Here is a 21334-nt window from a genome sequence, read left to right as displayed (position 1 = left end):
TAAGATGGTTCATCTGGTACCCTTGCCTAAGTTACCTTCCTCCTCTGAGTTGGTCCCTCTGTTTTTTCAGAACGTGGTTCGTTTGCATGGGATTCCGGAGAACATCGTTTCTGACAGGGGATCCCAGTTTGTGTCTAGATTTTGGCGTACGTTCTGTGCTAAGATGGGCATTGATTTGTCCTTTTCGTCTGCATTCCATCCTCAGACGAATGGCCAGACGGAACAAACTAATCAGACCTTGGAAACTTATTTAAGGTGTTTTGTTTCTGCTGATCAAGATGACTGGGTTACCTTTTTGCCGCTTGCCGAATTTGCCCTTAATAATCGGGCTAGTTCTGCTACCTTGGTTTCTCCTTTCTTTTGTAATTCGGGGTTTCATCCTCGTTTTTCCTCTGGTCAGGTGGAGCCTTCTGATTGTCCTGGAGTGGACATGGTGGTGGATAGGTTGCATCAGATTTGGAGTCATGTGGTGGACAATTTGAAGTTGTCCCAGGAGAGGGCTCAGCAGTTTGCTAATCGCCGTCGCCGTGTGGGTCCTCGACTTCGTGTTGGGGACTTGGTGTGGTTGTCTTCTCGTTTTGTTCCTATGAAGGTCCCTTCTCCTAAGTTCAAGCCTCGGTTCATCGGTCCCTATAGGATCTTGGAAATTCTTAACCCTGTGTCGTTTCGTTTGGATCTCCCGGCATCGTTTGCTATTCATAATGTGTTCCATCGGTCGTTGTTGCGGAGGTATGAGGTACCTGTTGTTCCTTCGCTTGAGCCTCCTGCTCCGGTGCTGGTGGAGGGAGAATTGGAGTATGTTGTGGAGAAGATCTTGGATTCTCGTGTTTCCAGACGGAAACTCCAATATTTGGTCAAGTGGAAGGGTTATGGTCAGGAGGATAATTCTTGGGTGGTTGCCTCTGATGTTCATGCTGCTGATTTGGTTCGTGCATTTCATAGGGCTCATCCTGGTCGCCCTGGTGGTTCTCGTGAGGGTTCGGTGACCCCTCCTCAAGGGGGGGTACTGTTGTGGATTCTGTTTTTGGGCTCCCTCTGGTGGTTACTGATGGTACTGGGTGACTGGTGTTTTCTGCGGTCTCTGGTGTCCACCTGTTCTATCAGGATATGGGAGTTTCCTATTTAACCTGGCTTTCTTGTCATTTCCTCGCCGGCTATCAATGTAATCAGTGTGTCTTTTTACCTCTGCTTCCCGCTTCTGTAAATCTTCAGGACAAGCTAAGTTTTTGATTTTCCTGTTCCACGTTTTGCTGCTTAATTTTTGTCTTAGTCCAGCTTGCAGATATGTTATTCCTTTTTGCTGGTTGCTCTAGTGGGCTGATATTACTCCTCATGTTCCATGAGTTGGCACATGAGTTCAAGTAATTTCAGGATGGTTTTTTGTAGGGTTTTTCGCTGACCGCGCAGTTCACTTTTGTATCCTCTGCTATCTAGCTTTAGCGGGCCTCATTTTGCTGAATCTGTTTTCATAACTACGTATGTGCCTTCCTCTCATTTCACCGTCATTACATGTGGGGGGCTGCTATTTCTGTGGGGTGTTCTCTGGAGGCAAGAGAGGTCTGTGTTTCTTCTAATAGGGGAAGTTAGTCCTTCGGCTGGAGCGAGACGTCTAGGATCATCGTAGGCACGTTCCCCGGCTACAGCTAGTTGTGTGTTTAGGTTCAGGATCGCGGTCAGCTCAGTTTCCATCACCCTAGAGCTTGTTTTGTTTTTTGTGCTTGTCCTTTTGTGATCCCCTGCCATTGGGATCATGACAGTTTACACTGCATAATTATCGTGAAACTAGCGTTACAAGGACCACTCATTCCCAATATTCAGCCAGTGTAAAGCCAACCTTTCTCACAACATCTTATCAATGAATGTATTACTGTGCACTTACCTCCCTTAGAGGATCATTCAGCTCACTGAGAATATTGTCCTCATCGAAGATCTTTCCTTGGTACCGGTGCTCATAATAATCATGTATCTTCTGTCTCATGTCAGAAGGCAGTTTATGAAATGACATGTACTGTTCCACTTGCTTGTACTGTAAAAACACATCACAAAGGTCAATTAATTACAGTAAATACATTTTAATATTATCGACAAGTTCAAACTTTAGAATTTACGATATAACAGAGGAAAACTTTTTTCTCAACATATCCAGAGTAGTGATGAGCGAGTATGCTCGTTACTCGAGATTTCCGAGCATGCTCGGGTGTTCTCCGAGTATTTTGGGCGTGCTCGGAGATTTAGTTTGTGTCGCCGCAGCTGCATGATTTGTGGCTGCTAGACAGCCTGAATACATGTGGGGATTTCCTAACAAGCAGGCAATCCCCACATGTTGAGGCTCTCTAGCAGCTGCAAATCATGCAGCTGTGAAGACACAAACTAAATCTCCGAGCACACCCAAAATACTTAGAAATCACCCAAGCATGCTCGGAATCTCGAGTACCGAGCACACTCGCTCATCACTAATCCAGAGATGTATGGTGTGAGATGATCAGATTCAACATTTTTTGAGGTGCAGATGTAGGGACAGGCTCAGTAGATGAACCGACTTCACACACGGCAGGTGCCAGATGTGTTATACAGCCAGCACCTGACTCTAACAGCTAGTGCCGATTGCTGCTGTTAACCATTTAGATGCTGCTATCAATCTCTGACAGTGAAGTTTAAATGATTCCGATGGAAGTGTGCATCCTAATGAAGGCCCAGGTCACCTCTATCTTTGTACTTGCAGATCTGTCTGGTCATCATAGGAGATCGTAATTTTTTATTATTTATTGCAATAGTGAAGTTCAGTAAATAGTACAAGCGATCAAATAATCACATGTTGAAATCCATTAGGGAGACCAAATAACTGTCAAAAATAAGTGTAAGTTAATAAAAAAAATTCAAATATTAAAAAAACAAAGTTTGAATCATGCCCTTTTCCCAATTTAAAACTAAAATAAAAAAACATATTTTATTGTCGCATCTGGTAAAGTTCAATTTATGAAAATATAAAATCAACTCATATGGTAAACGCGCTAAAGAAAAAAAAAACCTGAAAACTGGAGTTTTTTGGTCATCTAAACGTAATTGACGAAAAAGGAATCAAAGCTTCATATGTACTCCAAAATGGTAGTAATATAAACTACAGAATGCCACACAATTAAACCAAGTCTCACATAGCTCCATCAATGAAAACATTAAAAAGTTATGGGCACCACTATGGCAGTTTGCAATTTTCACTCAGCAACATCCACTGCTGCTTGTTTCTGGAAAACACCCAGAGAGTCAAAATCATCACTACACCTGTAGATAAATTCCCAAAGGGTTATAATTCTCAAAATGGGGTTACTTGAGGGAAGATTCTGTTCTTCTAGCACTTAGGAGCTCTTTATATGGAGTCCACAAGCTATTCAAAGAAAATCTGCACTCCGTTCTTCTTGAGTCTCGCCGTATGGTTAAACAGTACTGTACAGCCACGTATGGGGCATTCCTACATTCAGCAGAAATAGTGTGACAAATTTTAGTCTATTTTAACCCATTTTACTTTTTGAAAACCCGGGGCTAATATAACATTTTGGCAGTAAAAATGTAATTATTTTTTCTTCACTGCCCAATGATATAAAATTCTGTGACACATCTGTGGTGTCAATATGATCACTGCACCCCTATATGAATTTATTGAGAGGTGTAGGTTGTAAAATTGAGTCACGCATGGTGGGTTCTGGCACCTTAGGCTGGTTTCACATTTGCGTTTTTTTGGGTGCGTTTTTGCGGTAAAAAACGCAAAAAAACGCATGGTGAAAAAACGCATGTAAACGCATGCAAACGCTGCGTTTTTTTGACGCATGCGTTTTTGCATGTGGTGTAAAAAACGCGGCGTTTTACCGCGTTTACATGCGTTTTTTCATGCGTTTGCGTTTTTTAAACGCATGCTGAGAAATGTGTGACAGCTGCCAATCATTAAAAAAAAGTAAAAAACCCACTATAAACAGAAATAGTTAGGGTTAGGGGTAGGGGTAGGGTTAGGGGTAGGGATCATAACCCTAACCCTAAAGAGATCCTAACCCTAACCCTACCCCTAACCCTAACCCTACCCCTAACCCTAACCCTACCCCTAACCCTAACCCTAAGGGATCCTAACCCTACCCCTAACCCTAACCCTAACCCTACCCCTAACCCTAAGGGATCCTAACCCTACCCCTAACCCTACCCCTAACCCTAAGGGATCCTAACCCTACCCCTAACCCTACCCCTAACCCTACCCCTAACCCTAACCCTAAGGGATCCTAACCCTACCCCTACCCCTAACCCTAACCCTACCCCTAACCATAAAGGGGTTAGGGTTAGGGGTAGGGTTAGGGGTAGGGTTAGGATCCCTTAGGGTTAGGGGTAGGGTTAGGGTTAGGGGTAGGGTTAGGATCCCTTTATCACCTTTACGTTGGGTGGTGGCATATTAGTGTGTTTTAAGTGTTTTTAATAAAAAAACGCATGCGTTTTTTAACGCAAAAAACGCATGCACCAAAAAATGCATGCGTCCCCATTGACTCCAATGCATTTTTTGACACAAAAAAAACGCATGAAAACGCATGCGTTTTTTTTTGGTCCAAAAAACGCTTCTAAAAATACTACAAGTAGCATTTTAGAAAAAAACCGCATGCAGTAAAAAAACGCATGTGTTGCAAAACGCGACCAAACGCATACACAAAAAAACGCATGCGTTTTCAATGTTAAATATAGGAAAAAAAAACGCATGCGTTTTTTTGAAAAAAAACACAGCAGACAAAAACGCAAGTGTGAAACCAGCCTTAGAAGTCATCCTTATGTGTCATGGCAGCCGCAAACCATAACAGTAACATCTGCACTATAATATGGCACTCCTTCCCGTATTTCCCTATAATATGTAGGAGAAATGTTTACAACAAACTGTAAAGTCCATTTTTTTTATTAGCCCTTGGAAAAATGTAATTATTCAATTTATACCGCACAATGGTATAAACTTCTGTGAGGCACAAGTGGTGTCAATATGATCACTCTACCCCTAGATTAATTAACTGGGGTGTCTAGTTTGTAAAATGGGGCCACTTATGGGGATTTCTGCTGTTCTGGCATGTCAGAGGCTCTGCCAATGGGCCCCTCAAACCATTCTAGCACAATAAACTCCAATATGGTGCTTCTTCCTTTCTGAGCTTTGCATTGTGCCTCAAAAGTAGTTTCCCTAAAGAGTATTGGTGTACTTCGCAGAAAATTGCACAACATATTTTGGGGTCCATTTTTTCCTGTTTCCCCTGTGAAAATAAAATATTTGGGACTAAAATAACATTTTTGTGGGAAAAATCTGATTTTCTTATTTTCACAGCTCTGCGTTACAAACTTCAAGGTGCTCACCACACATCTAGATACATTCTTTGAGGGGTCACTGGTTACTTGTGTGGGGTTTCCACTGTTTAGTCACATCAGGGACTCTCCAAATGTGACTTGGTGTCCGCCAATGATTCCAGACAATTTTGAGTGCAATAAGTTAAAAGGTACTCCTTCTCTTATGAGCCCTGCCATGCGCCCAAACAGTAGTTTTCTTCAGCGTACTCAGAAGAATTTGCACAATATGTTTTGGGATCCATTTTCTCATGTTACTTCTGTGACAATAAAAAAAATGGGGTGAAAAGAAAATTTTTGTGGAAAAAATGTGAATTTTATTCACAGTGCAACATTATATTTTTTTCTGAAGCACCTGGAGGTTCAAGGTACTCTGTACACATCTAGATACATTCTTTGAGTGGTCTAGTTTCCAAAATGGTGTCACTTGTGGTTTTTTTTTCACTGTTTAGGCACATTAGGCGCTCTCCAAATGCGGCATGGTGTCCTCTAATGATTCCAGCAAATTTTGCATTCAAAAAGTTAAATAGGATCCATTTTCTCCTGTTACCCTTGTGAAAATAAAAAAAATATTCGGTCTAAAGTAAAAATGTTCTGAAAAAAGTTAAATGCTCATTTTTTTCCTCCACATTGCTTCAGTTCTTGTGCAGCACCTGAAGGGTTACTAAACTTCTTGAATGGGGTCTTGAGCACCTTGAGGGGTGCAGTTTTTATAATGTGTCAATTTTGTGTATTTTCTGTCATATAGACTCCTCAAAGTCACTTCAAATGTGATGTGGTCCATAAAAACAATGGATTTGTGAAAAATTCCTTGTCAACTTTTAACCTCTATAACTTCCGAGCAAAAAAAATATGTTTAAAAAACTGTGTTGATGTAAAGTAGACATGAGAGAAATGTTATTTATTAACTATTTTGTGTGACATAACTCTCTGGTTTAAGGGTGTAATTTTCAAAATTTTGGAAAAATTTCATTTTTTTCACAAATAAAAAAAAAAGTAATATCAAACAAATGTCACCACTATTGTGAAGTACAATATGCCAAGATAAAACAATCTCAGAATCAGTAGAATATGTTGAAGTGTTCCAGAGTTATTACCGCATAAAATGACACTGATCAGAATTGTAAAATTTGGCCTGATCATGAAGGTGAAGGCTTGGGTGGTGAAGGGGTTAGCAGTATGGCTGATCAAGTAATTGATGGATGGGCTGAGTCAAGGAGAACAGAAGCCCCTGCTGTTTAGAAGTCATAAAGGGGAAGTTAAAACTCAATAACTCCATTCCGCCTATATATCTTAGCGCAAAAGAAAACAAATCTTCTTTGTGGTACAACAACCATAATTATGATTAAACACATTAGCTAAAGTCAGACAATTGCGAAAATGGAATTCTATCATCTGTCAAACATGATAGAAAAACAAAAAACATAAAATAATAGAAATTTTGGTACAAATTGCCATTGAAATATTAATTACATAATAGATGTAATCTTGACGCATCTGACGTTCTATGAATATTGAGTGAAGAAACAAGAAGGAGAAATTAAATGAATAGTATGACTTATCAAATCCGACACAAGGCAATTTACTTGGCGTGTAGCAGCCGAGAACAAATAAGCTTTATACAACAAATCATATTCATACTGTCACCCCAAAATACTGAAAAGCTGTCACTCACGCTGGGAAGTGAGTGAAACTCCTATATTATCGCACATGGATAGCTGTCTACCACACTGTAATCACTGCCATGAAATACCAGGCTGCAGACTACATGGGAATATTACATTTTTCATGAAAATAACGATTAGAAAACTGCTGTTCTGAGGTTCTCCTCTTGGAATCCTTTAGCTGATTAGTTTTCAGGTCACTCTCAGTTTCTAGACAGTAGTTTTATGGCAGCTCGGTAATAGGTTACGTGACCTATAGATGCAAACAACAGATGGACAGCTACAGGCTGTGGATCTTCCGGGTGCAGGATGGCTCCTTAATTATGCATTTGCCTCAATAGAGCATAGGAGACAAAAATATATAATAATATTTATGTAACTCAATGGTGTTAAATTACTTGTAGTTTGTTATGGAAACCAGCCTTGCATTCATGATGAGCTTGTGCTCATACACAGAAGCCAATCAGAACAGACAGAGTTGCAGTATAAAATATTCGAGAAGAGAAAAGCAGCAGTCCAAACCACTGACGCCATAAGATATGAGCTACCTTACATCACTAGGTAACAATGTTATCTATTTTTGTCCACAGGACACAGGGAAATATTAAGTACTATTACACTAGGCGCAAATGGGCTACTCAAGACTGACCTTTTTGTGCTAGTCTTGATCCCTCTTCACTTTCAGTGGCGCAAGTCTGTGAAAGGTGACAACTTTAAACAATAAGCACCACTTTAAAGAGGAAAATGACAGAACTAAGCAATTGGGTGATGAGGGGGATTCGTTTGGAAACAGCTGGCTAATAAGGCTGGGTTCCCATTGCGTTAATGGGAAAGCGCTAACGGACAGCGTTGCACGGCGAAATTAACGCCGTGCAACGCGTCCGTTAGCGCGCCCATTCACGGCAATGGGAACGCGCAGCACTAGCGCCTGCCATGTTCGGCACGCGCTAGCAACGCGCCGGTGTTTCCTGGCGCGCCGCGGACGCTGCTTGCAGCGTCCGAGGCGCACCCGCGGTCCGTTCCCGCGACCCTGGGACGCGGCCCCATTAAAAACATTGCGTTAGCGCAACCCGCTAGCGCTAAACGGATTGCACTAACGCAATGTGACCCTAGCCTTATTAGGGTGCTTTCACACTACGTTTAGTTACACACTCAGTGGCCCTGTTGGGGCATACATATGAATCCCCCACACAACGGAATTTGGGCGTATGCACCATTGGGGCTGTATACTATAATGGTGCTGGCAGAGCAAACATGGTCTCTGTCGTTCATCATTTTCGGGGCATGTACGGTTACAGAAGGCATGTGCACCTACTGGAGACCGACACTCGGGTGCAGTCTACTACGTCTGAATGTTTGCCTTCAGTAACCGTACACGCCCCGAAAATGATGAACGACAGAGCCCATGTTTGCTCTGCCAGCACCATTATAGTATACGGCCCCAGTATTGTGTCAGTCTCCAGTAGGTGCACATGCCTGAAAATTATACACGGCAGAGAGCATGTTCGCTCTGAGGGCGCCATTTTAGTCTATGGCCCAGATGCCACATACACCCGAATTCCGTTGTTCAAGGGGGTTTGGATGTATGCCTCAATGGGGCTACCGAGCATGCATTTAAATGCAATGTGAAAGCACCCTTTGACTCAAAGAATGCCTATTTCTCCCCACTCAAACTTTTGCCTTAAATGGATCATAGGCATTGACAAATATAGGGAATACTGTGACGAGTGAAGATAAAACCAGATTTGGCTTCCATTGTCAGTAGTTCTCATTCTGACATAATACTGGATTAGAGGAGAATATAATTTAGTAGGTTACCCACAGACCTATAGATAACCACTGATAGTACATTCTGATTTTATGTCTCCGGAGAGTTGTGACAATTCCAGTTTTGGCACTTCTGTGTATCTGTTGTTTCTCCATTTTTTGTGCCACCTTTTTACAGTCTGACACATTTTCTGTATTCGGCTTGTTCTCACTTGTCCCCATTCCGATTCCTTGCACTGCTGCTGAGTTTATAAAGAAAAGTTGATTGTCAGCAGCCATAATAATCTGTTGTTCTCCAGAATCAATGACCGCTTCTTTGTAGTACACACATTTTTCTGCCAATTGTTCTGAGAAGTGTGATTATTGTGTTCCCATTTTTTAACTCAGATTCATCTCTGAAAGACTTTGCGGCAAAAGAAACTTATTATTGTACTAACTCTACACAATATATTCTATATAAAAGTAGTCATCTCTTTACATGCAATCACCAAGTTCAAAATGAGAGTAGCGTAGCCATTTCCTTAAAAAGTAATTGTCAGTTTAGCAAACTTTGCATAAATCAATCTGACAAGTGAATATAAGAAACATTTTAATACATTGTGAGTCAGTGGCAAAGTATTGGAGGGGAGATACAGTACGTTTTCCTGAGGCTATTAGCTTCAGTGATGTGAAACCCAGAAGTTTTGTTCCAGCATACTAAGTGTTGAGAGGGGTTAAGCAGACATTTTTAAAAGGGCTAGGTTTTTGTGAACAGCCATAGAGCAGGTGGGAGGTTGTTCACCATGCCTCCACCCCAGCATGTGGTCTGGGATTTAAATAGTCGGCTTTCTGAGGCATTCAGTGTTGAGTGTGTCTGGAGAGGCTAACTCCAGAGAGGTGCTCATGCTGGTGCTAAACTGAACCATGTGGTTTTGCCTTTCTTGAGGGATCGGATCCCTGCAGACATATGGACTGTGATATACCACTTTGTTTTGGTTTCCTGTTTTGCCCAAAGGGATGTGTTTATTTTTTCTTCACCATGGTTTATGCCAAATGTACATAATAAACAAGTAAAGGAATTAAAGAGAAAGTGTTCCCATGTCTACCTCCTTGTACAGCTGAGTGAGCCGATCTACCACAGGTGGTGTTCGAATGCAGGCAACGTTCTAGGAACACAGGCAGCATCTAGGAACTTATCAAGCACCTGGTCTAGGTCCGACCACAGTAGCAGCAGCATCAACACCAGCAAGTAAATCAACAGCAGCAGCTGGCACAACAAAAAAACAAACTGTTGGTGCAGCAGCGACCCCAGCAGCAACAGCAACTGGAGGTGCTTGCATGGCAGATGGAAATCCTGGAAGAGGCCATTCGTGGGAGGCCAGAAGCCCTTCCCCCAAGTCCAGTTGATGTCTCGTATGTCCGGAAAGTGGTAAGACGAGTCATGCAAAAGATTACCCCAGGTGACAATCTGAAGGCATCATTGACTGTTTTTGAAGGGGTGGCAACTGGGAAGCTACTGAAAGAGCAGTGGGTGGAGGTGCTGGCCCCCTATATAACTAGTGGGCCTCAAAAGGCTTATTATATTTTGACCTGGCATTACAGGATGCACAGGAGTATGCCAAATTAAAAACTGAAATTTTGGCACACATGGGGAGTGACTATGTCGGTCAGAGCACAAAGGGTTCACCACTGGGCGTATTATGTATTATCACAAACTTCAAAAATTATAGTTATCGTGTGACCATTAAATAGAGAAAACATAAAAGCTGCAGCGAAACACCCATTGGGCATGGCGGAGAGTGTGGGTTAGTAGCACACAGCATCAACTGGCACTTTAATCCTGCAACTTTATTCAGCACATACCACTTTACCTGGCACCTTACCTTTGCAATACTACTTAGCACATGTCACTTTATAATTTATTGCTACTAGCTTAAGGTACTTGGTGCTTTTTCCTTATTGTTCATACCTGTGCAATGTGTATTTCCATTGTGGACCCTGACATATATGTGTATTCCTACATACATATGAATATTATTATACCAAAAATTTTTATGTAACCACATTTGCCTGCTACTTTGTCAGTGTCCACCCTGGGTCTACACTTCATAATAATGATTCTATATTCCAATATTGATTTTTTTTATTATACATTTTGCACTGATTTTGTACTTTTTTACATGCACAGTGGACAACTGTAAAATTCTTTTGCTGCTCATTATCTATTCAAATTCCTGCATCATATTTTTAACTCCCGCCTCACGCAATCTTTTCCCTGTTGAGAGATCAATCTATTGTTTGTTTTTATATGTCTAGTATCATCAAGAAATATTATGTATCATGGTGACAAACCCCCTCGGTCCCAAATGTTCGACATACTGCACCTTGTACAGAAGTGGTTGCAGCGGGAGTCCTCCACTCCAGCCCAGATGGTCGAGCGGGTTGTCATGGACAAATTTGTTAACTCCCTTAATAGGTAGGTGCAGACCTGGGTTGCCCAGGGAGACCCCCCTAAATGTGGACAACCTGGTTGGCTAGTGGAAAGGTATATAATCAAAGGGGAGAGAGGTCAGCTCGCAAACTTGAATCCTTCAGGTGAAGGGAACTCCACTCACCGTATGTTTAAGGACCTTTTATTTTTTAATCATTTGATTGTGTATACCTTTTGTAATTGGTTCCCTTAATAATGTATATTTAATCTGCATGAGCCTGTGGAGATACTAGCTCACATAAAGAACGCAGTTGTGGTTGAAATGCGTAGCTCTTTTTTCTGTGTTACTATGCCTAGTGCCAAGTTATTTTAGCATTTGCTAAATAAAGAAATCCTTTAACTCATTCTGGAGATGGTACATATTCTTCTCTTTTCTAGTGAAAAGGTACCAGGTGGTCAAGAGGTCCCTAAGGAAGCCGGGCATTGTTGCATCCCTGTACTGGGGTACCCCAAATGAGTGAGAATCTAAGAGGGGTGGTACAGCCACCACTGGGGGAGTCCGAGGTCCCAAGGGATGGCTGATGGGTTGCTGATAAAGACCTGGCCTGCTGTAGATGCCACAGTCCTTGACACATAACCCCCAGTTGTCCTATGTCCTCCAAGCAGATGGATTGCAGCCTAGGGTGTTGACTATCAGCCTGGTAAGGGGTCGCAGTCATGTCACGTGACAATAAATGGCGTACTGGCATCGGTACACTTGAACTCGGGGAGTTTGGTGACTCTGGTAATTAAGATATAGTAACTCCTCCCTTTTTTTCTTCCTATCCCCTGTTGTAAAATAAGAAGGGGTATAAAGTCTTCCTTCCTTTTTGAAACAATATACCTTTGACTGGGAAAAGGAATGGAAAGCAGCTTTTGGTGAGACCTAACCATTTTCTATCTTGAGCACGGTTTAAGTTGAGCACTAGCACTTTAATATGTTATTGTTTGTTTTGTCTTTATGTACATATTGGCTGATAACGTTTTAGGTGATTATTAAAAGTTATGTTTTAGATTTTTTTGCCTGGTCTTTCTGTAATCTCTCTGTATCCTTTTGGGAAGGTGTCGATAGTCAGTTACATTTTCTGATTAATGGTTTGCTGATAATCATGGAGAAGGATACCCAAGACTGGGATTGCCTACTACCGTATCTACTGTTCTCCTTTAGGGAAGTCCCACAGGTCTCTATGGGGTTCTCACTGTTCGAGCTGCTATATAGATGGCACCCTTGGGGACTTCTGGACATTGCAAAGGAGACCTGGGAAGTGGAGGTAACACCACACCAAAGTGTTATCAAACAGGTGGCACAGATGCAGGACATGATCGCGAAGGTGATGCCAATTGTGAAGTAAAGCCTCCTTCAAGCACAAGAGGCCCAGGCAAGGGTCTACATTCAGTAGGCGAGATTGAGACAGCTTAGCCCTAGAGACCGGGTGTTGGTGTTGATCCCCATGGTGGAAAGTAAGTTCCTAGGCAAGTGGCAAGGGACATACGAGTTGGTCAAAAAGTTAAGTGATGAAACGTTAACCTGCTCAAACCATGACGAGTCAGGGAACCAGTACAGGCTGCGTGCCTGGGGACCAATCCTGAAGCCAGAGTCGAGGATGTCACAGTGGCACAGACACCGTTATCAACCTAGAAGCAACACTGCCAAGAGCTGCTTCAGTAGAATCGGGACCTGTTTTCCGAGTTGCCAGGATGTACACAGATTTTGGAGCATGAAATCCTGACGGATCCGCATGTGAGGGTGAACCAAAGAGGTTTCCAAATTTGACGCATACCCAATGCCTCATGTTGATGAACTCATTGAGAGGCTTGAGTCAGACAGATATATCACCACCACCCTGGATCTAACTAAAGGGTACGGGCAAATTGTTTTGTCCCCAAATGCCAAGGAGAAGACAGTCTGATGGGTGCTTTCAATACACCAGGATGCTGTTTGGTCTGCATGGAGCGCCAGCTGCCTTTCAGAAACATCACTCATGCACTTGGATTTTTCAGGTACGTCATTGTGCCTCTATACACTTCCAAGGTTCAAACGCGCACTTCACATGACCATAAGTGCAGAAGACAGCTCACATATATCTTCTGCATTTTCGCTCATGCACAGTGTGCCCCTAAATCCTGGAAGCATATACCCAGCTTAAGAGATGCAATGACGTATCTTGAAAAGCCGAGTGCATGAGTGATGTTTGAAAAGAGCTAGCGATGAGTCTTGCAAATCATGCTGTCACGTCCACAATGGTGTGATAACGTGCAAACAGGGACAACTAGTCTGGGGAAACAAATGCCCCATTAACTAATTGAAGGACTGATTTTCATAAGAAAAACGGAGCTGATGAATACTTTTTTCAACATGTATTTAGGTGAAAGGGCTGGTTAGGCAGGGATTTTAGCAATAAATACACAAATGATGGTAGGTTGGACGGCATGGAGGACCTGACATGTTCCTTTAACCTTCGTCCGGCTGAGAAGGTACAATTGTAACTATTCCGTTTTAAAATTGCAATAACTTTTTTTTTTCGAAAAGCCGTAGAGGGCTGAAATTTCGTGACATCTCTGCAATTTTGGTCCAGAATATATTGGCCAAATTTCAATAAAATATATATGAAGGTACAATTGTACCTCTGCAGCCTGTTAACGTTGTAAAATTATGCAGCCTGACGAAGGTTAAGTACTTGACTGAAATGCTTGTATTTATGAGCTTATGTTTTCCTGTGCCTACTGTCCTCTATCTCTGCCCTCTGTCCCTGTATGCACTGCAGTTGGCATGAAATGTTGGCTTGTGTAATTCCATAACTGCATGACCGTCATTAGTTTTCTTTTTTTCTGTGTAGATATTTAGATTCCCTTGATATCAATCCCAAGGGTCAAATGTGTTTATCATTAACTATTCATAATGATGGCAAATTCAATGTTGTCTATTTTATATTAGATAAGTAAATTTAAAATGATTTCCTCAATGTTTTTCATATGCTAAAAAGTAGATGGTCCGCACCATTTTAAGCAGTTTATTAGGTTTTGTTTGCTTTTTTACTACTTACAAATACAGTATAATTCAGTGATCAAGTGATCCACCCAATTGTCAATTTTCCATGTGGCTGTTATGTTACGAATGCAAAAATAATAAAAATGACCCCCCCCCCCTAAAAAATACAGTTAAAAAAGACTCTTAAAGCAAGAAAAACTAATATGTCCAGACTCCAGACCATACTGCAGAGTCGTCCACATTCTTGATACGTAGCAGCACATAGTAATAATTTTGTTTGTGGTTTCAGCTTATAATAAAACCATCTGGTGCTAAAATTAAGCATCCCATCGGCCTTACATCTAACAGTCACGTTATCCATCTTATCTGACATTTTGGATTTTTGCCACTGTTATGTGTACATTTACCAAGCTTCCGCAACCTTGAAAGAGCAATGTGTCATACGAAAGGCATCTGCTCGGGACACCACACAAGCTTTGTAAAAGTAAAAGGAGAACTCTTTACTTTTACTTTGTAAATTAATGTTTTTAGAAAAGACTATGAATGAATTAACAGGTTGTAAGGGTCATACCGCTAAGAGACAGGTATGATCTATCCATAGGGGATATGTCATTAATGTCTGGTATAAAGTGTAAAAGCTGGAAGAAAACAATAGCGCAATAGAGTCTTAGCCGAATAACAGATAGGACAGGTTGGTGAGGGAATTGAACCACAGAAACGACTTAGAAAGGCTGCTGCAAACACATTTGGTAGTATAATGCAATGTGATGGGAGAAGATGGGGTTAATCATGCCCTACTTATTTAAATGAAGGATGATGGATGGAGGCAACGGAGGATCAGATAAAATGCAGTTTGTCAACACGTTTTGAATTTTATATACACCTTCTTCCTCAGGACAATACCACAAGTGACAAATTAAATCAGCGGGGGAAGATGTGAGCTCAGTGACAGAGCCCGCATCAAAGCCAGGAACACGGTATATGATGTAAATATACATCACATATCGTGAAGGGGTTAATCACAATTTTAAGTTTTCTGCTAATTAGATTTTGGTGTACAGGGGCTGGACTGTGTACTGGGGCTTCTCCTCCCTGTCTGTGAATTCCCTCCCCTCCACCTACCTTTGTTATTTGCAACATCTGCCTTCTCTGTTTCAAATCTCAGCAGTGACCTGACATTCAAAGACCAGGGGTGGGAAGAGGGGTTGGGGAATCACAGACTGGAGGTAGACGGAGGGATTGGGGAATCACAGACTGGATTTCTCAAAATGGCGCCAGCCAATCTTGCACAGTAGCATCTATTGGTGATCCGATAGATGCTACTGCATAGGCACCATTGGTATCATTTTGCTAGAGGGAAAAAAATTGTTTCTACCAAGATGGCATTGGCAGCGCCTGTGCAGTAACCGATAGATGCTACTGCGCATGTGCGGCCGACGCCATTTAGAGAATAATTTTTTTTCAGAATAAATGTATACGACTAAATAAAACAATTTAATGCATATTATTGATGTGATCACGCTGCATAAGCCTTCAGTATGAACAGCTAAGCAGAGCACCAAATGAAGACCTCCCCCCACAGGCCGCCCTGGACAACGAGTCTATGATTAACTCAAAACTACAAATAAAGATTAAACAAAAACCACAAGACGGATTTCATCAACCAAGGTATCATTTCAATCAGTATAACGGCGCCAACCTGACACTGTCTGTATGTTACTGTGCACAATCCTGCTGATAGGTTCCCATGAATTACCTATATGATTGACTACTTTCTAGAGATGGGCTCCACTGTACCAAGAGTGGTAAACTCACATTTGGAAGTTGCCTTGCTACACTTACCAGGAGAGCTTTAAAATAGAAAATTGTGGGAAGGGAAGTAAAAGGTCTGGAAAAGCCATACAGTGAAGAAATATTATTGAGAATTCTGCTATTAGAAGTGGAAAGGAAAACAAAGACAAAAAAAATCATAATAACAATACTGCAGAAAGAGAAACCAATCACAAAATAAGACGTTTCTATACAAATGCACAAAGCATGGACAACAAACAAGGAGAATTTGAGCTACTAACGCAGAAAAATAAATATGATGTCATTGGAATCACTGCAACTTGGTGGGACGATACAAATGACGGGAATACAAGGCTAGAAGAATGCAACTTATTTGCAAGAAAAAGACTTAATCAACGTGAAGGAGGTGTCTCATTGTATGTTAGAAAAGCATATATCTCCATAAAGATTGAAGCTTCAGAGACTGGGAGTTCTGTGGAAACTGTTTGGGTAAGAATACAAGGAGAGAACAACGGAAAGGGCACCATTGTAGGCATTTACGACAGGCCACCTGGGCTATATGAAGATATATCTGAACTCTTTATGTATCAGATGGCCAAGTTCTCAAAAAATATGACATAGTGATCATGGGAGATTTCAACTATCCAGACATTTGTTGGGAATCTCGCTCAGGCAACAGTAACAGGTCCAGCAAATTCTTACCCTCTCTTGCTGAAGACTTTATCTTCCAAAAGGTAGAGGATAAAACAAGGGTATGTACTTCCTTAGATCTAAGGCCGGGTTCACATTGCAATAACAGCAGCCCTTTCAACACATGCGTTAATGGGCTGCTGTTAATGCAAATGCTGGTATGTCAGCACGCTAGCGCAGTTAAAGCTCTATCTGCACTAGCAGTGACGGACCTAGAAACACTGCAGCCCGCGTCCCAGGGTCCGCCACTCAATGACGGCACATGCTAGCGCACGCCCATTGTGGGCGTGCGCTAGCAATGCGTCCGATATAGGAATGATTGGCGGCATTAACAGACTGCGCTACACCATGTAATGCCACGGTGTAACATAGTCCGTCTAACGGACGCCTGCAACGCAATGTGAACCTGGCCTAATCCTTATAAATAGGGAGGAAATGGTTGAGGAGGCAAGGGTGGCTGGGACCCTATGAAGCAGCGATCATGCTGTCATAAAATTTTGGATAACTAAATGTTAGGGGTCGAGTTCCCGCCTCTGCACATGGGGAATCTTGAGCTATCTCCGCTGCGGTCTCCCATTCCTCTCCAGCCACAGTGGAGCCTGCTCAGCAGAGGCATCGGTCCCAGTGTCTGACTCAAACTGATACGGTGCGGATGATTACTGCTGCCTTTCCAGGTTCAGCCATTGTAATCAGTACTGGTCAGCGGCGAGCAGACGTCTCTGGGACTAAGTCCTGCTTTTCCCCTTCTGAGAATGCCCAGGGTAAGACCTCTCATTGGAGGTCGGGGGTCACATGTTCAGGTACTGCAGCAACTCTCATTGGTCCTCTAGGAAGGTCCTGAAGTTGCTCAGATACTGCAGCAGCTCCCATTGGTCCTCTAGGAAGGTCCCGAAGTCGCTGCAGCTATAAAAGGTTTGCATGGCCGCACGGCCATGCGCTAGTATCAACTAACTTATGTGTTCTGTGCCAGTGTGGTCATGTGTATGTGGTTTCAGGGTTTGGCTGAATAAGCCCCCAGAATACCGGCACCTCCGGTGAGGAGTTTTGTGTGAGTGGATTCAGGGCCCGCCTGAAATAAGTCCCTAGAATACCGGCACCTCTGGGTGCCGGTGAGAGGTTTTGCGTGTGCTATTCTGACTGCATGACCACTGTTCGCTCTATTTGGTAGCGGTGTTCCTCTGTGAGGTTAACAGGGCACAGAGTTCTCTTATCTTTAGTGACTCTGTGAAGTAACAGAGTTCACTTATTACGCAATATAGTACCGTCAGTTACTAGCAGCGGGTTTTACTCCTGCACGGTGGACCCTGGGTTGCGAACGCACCAATTACTCCATAAATATACAGTATATTTGGTGCGTTCTGCCAAACCCTAACACTAGAGGCGGAAGACCTGTGAAAACTCAGACTTCAAGGTTGGATTTCAGAAAGGCAGATTTTAAGGGACTCCGAAAGATGATAGGAGGGATCCAATGGCTTGATGTCCTTAAGGATAAAAACGTGCAGGAGGGATGGGAAATTTTGAAAAATTAGATTCTCAAAGCACAATCGCTGAGGAATAGGAAATATTTAAGCAAACCAGGATAGATGAACACAAAACTTAAAAACATGCTAAAACGGAAGAAATAAATGTTTCTCAAATGGAAAGAGCTAGGAGGCATTTCTAAAGAAGTGTATAATGCTGTCTGCAGAACCTGCAGGGCACACATCAGATTTTCTAAAGCTGAAAATGAATTAAGGCTTGCAAGAGATGTCAAAAGCAATAAAAATGGATTTCGGGGGTATGTCAAAAGTAAAAGAAAATGGAAGAATCCACAATATCTATAAACAGATAATGAGGGAATACTTAGCACATAAATGAATACAAAGTCCCCAAGTGAAGATTAATTACATCCTAAGGTACTGAAGGAGATAGCAGAGGATATTACTGAATCACTCTCCATAATCATTGAAAATTCTTGGAGAACAGGAGAAGTCCTATAAGACTGAGGAAGAGCAAATGTTGTCCTTAACTTCAAAAAGGGGAAGAAGGTAGACGTAGGGAACTATAGGCTTGTTATCCTGACTCCTATACCAGGAAAGATCTTTGCACAAATTATTGAACAACATGTATGCAGGTACTTGGATGAGAATGAAGTGATTAACCAGAGTCCGCATTGGTTTGTAACTAATAAATCATGTCAGATTAACTTAATTTCCTACTATGACAGAACCACTGACTAGGTTGATCAGAGAAATGCAGTAGATACAGTATATCTTGACTTCAGCAAAGCATTTGACAAAGTATCTCATACCATCCCTATTTAAAAATGACTAAGCATGGAATGGACAAGGCAACTATCAGGTGGATTCATAATCGGCTTGCTGATCGGGCCCAAAGAGTGGCCATAAATGGCTGCACATCCAGGTGGAAGAATGTCTCAAGTGGGGTACCACGGGGCTCCTGTGTTGTTCAACATTTTTATCAATGATTTAGACTTAGGATTTGAGGGTAAAAAAGGCAAACACAATTCTGGTGGGCTGCATTAACAGAAGCATAGAGTCTAGATCAAGTGAAGCAATTATCCCCGTCTACTCCTCCTTGGTCAGGCCTCATCTGGAATACTGTGTCCAGTTCTGGACACCACATTTTAAAAAATATATGACCAGACTGGATCAAGTTCAGAGAAGAGCTACCAGACTGATGACCGGTCTGCCAGCAATGTCATGCGAGGTACGGTTAGAGGATTTGGGAATGTTTGGCTTGCAAAAGAGAAGACTGAGAGGAGAGTTAATAGCTAGCTACGAATATCTCACGGTCTGTCACACTGTAGAGGGATCAGCTTTGATCTCATTTGCACAAGGAAAGATGAGAAGCAATGGGATGAAACTGAATGGAAGAAGATACAGATTAGATATTAGAAAAAACTTTGACAGTGAGGGCTATCAAAAAGTGAAACAAGCTGCCACGAGAGGTGGTGGTGAGCTCTCCTTCCATGGAAGTCTTCAAACAGAGGTTGGACAGACAGCTGTCTGGGATGATTTAGTAAATCCTGCATTGAGCAAGGGGTTGTATCAGATGGCCCAGGAGGTCCCTTCCAACTCTACCATTCTAAGAACGACAAAGCGGATTTATTCACCAAAGGTATGAATGTAATGAGTATTACAGTGCTATTACATGTCTAAACATTACAAAATCTTGCTGACGGGTTCTCTTCCATAGACTGCAACTGAATGGGGGTCAGTGGACCTCCAATCTTCTGATGGTAGATAATATATAATTGCATTATTAATCTAAAGTGAGCCTTTAAAGAAGTCCTTTCACCAATTTTTTCATGCTTCACTGGATACACAATGTAATAGTGGCTGCAGAGGGGAATAAAACATTTTTTATTTCTTTTTTTAAATTTTGACTCCCTGTTGCAGATTTCTAAGGAAAGAATTGGTACATAATGAGTTAATTTTTGTTAAGCACAGTTTTATTCCGCTCTGCAGGAACTATTACATTGTGTGTCCAGCTCAACATGAAAAACTTTGGTGAAAAGTCAAATTGCCTATAAGGATTTCCCATCTCAAATGAGAATAACTCGAACAACTAGATGTGGGGCTATGAAAATAGCTGAGAGCGGATGAGATGCCCTGTTTCCAGATGTCCCGCTTTCAGCTCATTCCATAACTCCACATCCAGGAAGAAGTGGATCAAAGTGGAGGAATGCACACAAACATTATTTTGAACAGTGGGAAAGAAGATATACAGTACATGCAAAGTCACAATCTTTTTCAACCTTTGAGGATAATGTAAAAAATACAAACTGTGCAAAAATATGTTATTCTAACAAGGGAGGACAGAGGAGCATATACACAGAACAACAGCATGGTACAATACATATCGAGCAAGAATAGGACAATTTTTTTTAGGTAATATGGTGTCGCCCTCCAGTGCCCCTTTTGATGCCCTATAAGAATGTCCATCATGGTGTCACTAGAGAGCGTTCATCACAGTATATCTGTCATGACTCTGTTGTCGGGTGTCCCAGGACCAGAGGCTCCTTCAACTGCGCCCTTGCTCGCCCTATTACTTCTGATGGTGAAGACGCAGGGACCACATACATTGCCTTATGTCCTGAATCTGCCTTCAGTCTGTACCCTTCCCCCACTCAGGGAAGAGGGGAGTAGTAGTGTACTGTAATACACCAGCCAGACTAACAAGGTAATAGGAACAGGGATAATGAAAAATACCAAACATACAAATATACACACATAAACAACAGAACTAACAGCGCGGAGTGGAGGATGGGGTTAAACCAAAGTAGGAGAATGTCATGAACTGGGGGTTTGTGGTGGCCCCCAGTTCATCAGGGATTTATTGCATCCTACTTCCCAGTTCTGGTTTGGAACTTGCAGCTCTCTGGCGCCCCCCTTACCCTCAGGTCAATCAGGGAACTGCACCTAGGATAAATAGTTGCCAGAAAGGCTGCCTTGCTATGTACTGGCTATTGGGCATGCTGCAGTGAGGGCAATATAATTACTCCCAGGCTCAGATAGGAAATACAATTATCAAACACCATCTGTTACTGCCAGACTCCCCAAAAGCTCAGGACACTTCTTTGCCACAAGCTCCTATTACTTATGATTAATAGTGGGACAGGAGTCAACCCAA

The 21334-nt window shown here is 42.1% G+C and overlaps 1 protein-coding gene across 1 annotated transcript in view; it reads right to left on the bottom strand.

Annotated features, from left to right (window-relative positions):
- The window catches only part of HCN1 (hyperpolarization activated cyclic nucleotide gated potassium channel 1), a 539017-nt gene that overhangs the window by 79956 nt on the left and 437727 nt on the right, over nt 1-21334 (bottom strand). Inside the window, exon 5 of the mRNA XM_069748639.1 lies at nt 1880-2026. Coding sequence (XP_069604740.1) covers nt 1880-2026 — 147 coding nt within the window. The remainder of the gene's footprint in view (nt 1-1879; nt 2027-21334) is intronic.

Source organism: Ranitomeya imitator, chromosome 1 (genome assembly GCF_032444005.1).
Source record: "Ranitomeya imitator isolate aRanImi1 chromosome 1, aRanImi1.pri, whole genome shotgun sequence".
Taxonomy (NCBI): domain Eukaryota; kingdom Metazoa; phylum Chordata; class Amphibia; order Anura; family Dendrobatidae; genus Ranitomeya; species Ranitomeya imitator.
This window is presented reverse-complemented; position numbering and strand designations above follow the sequence as displayed.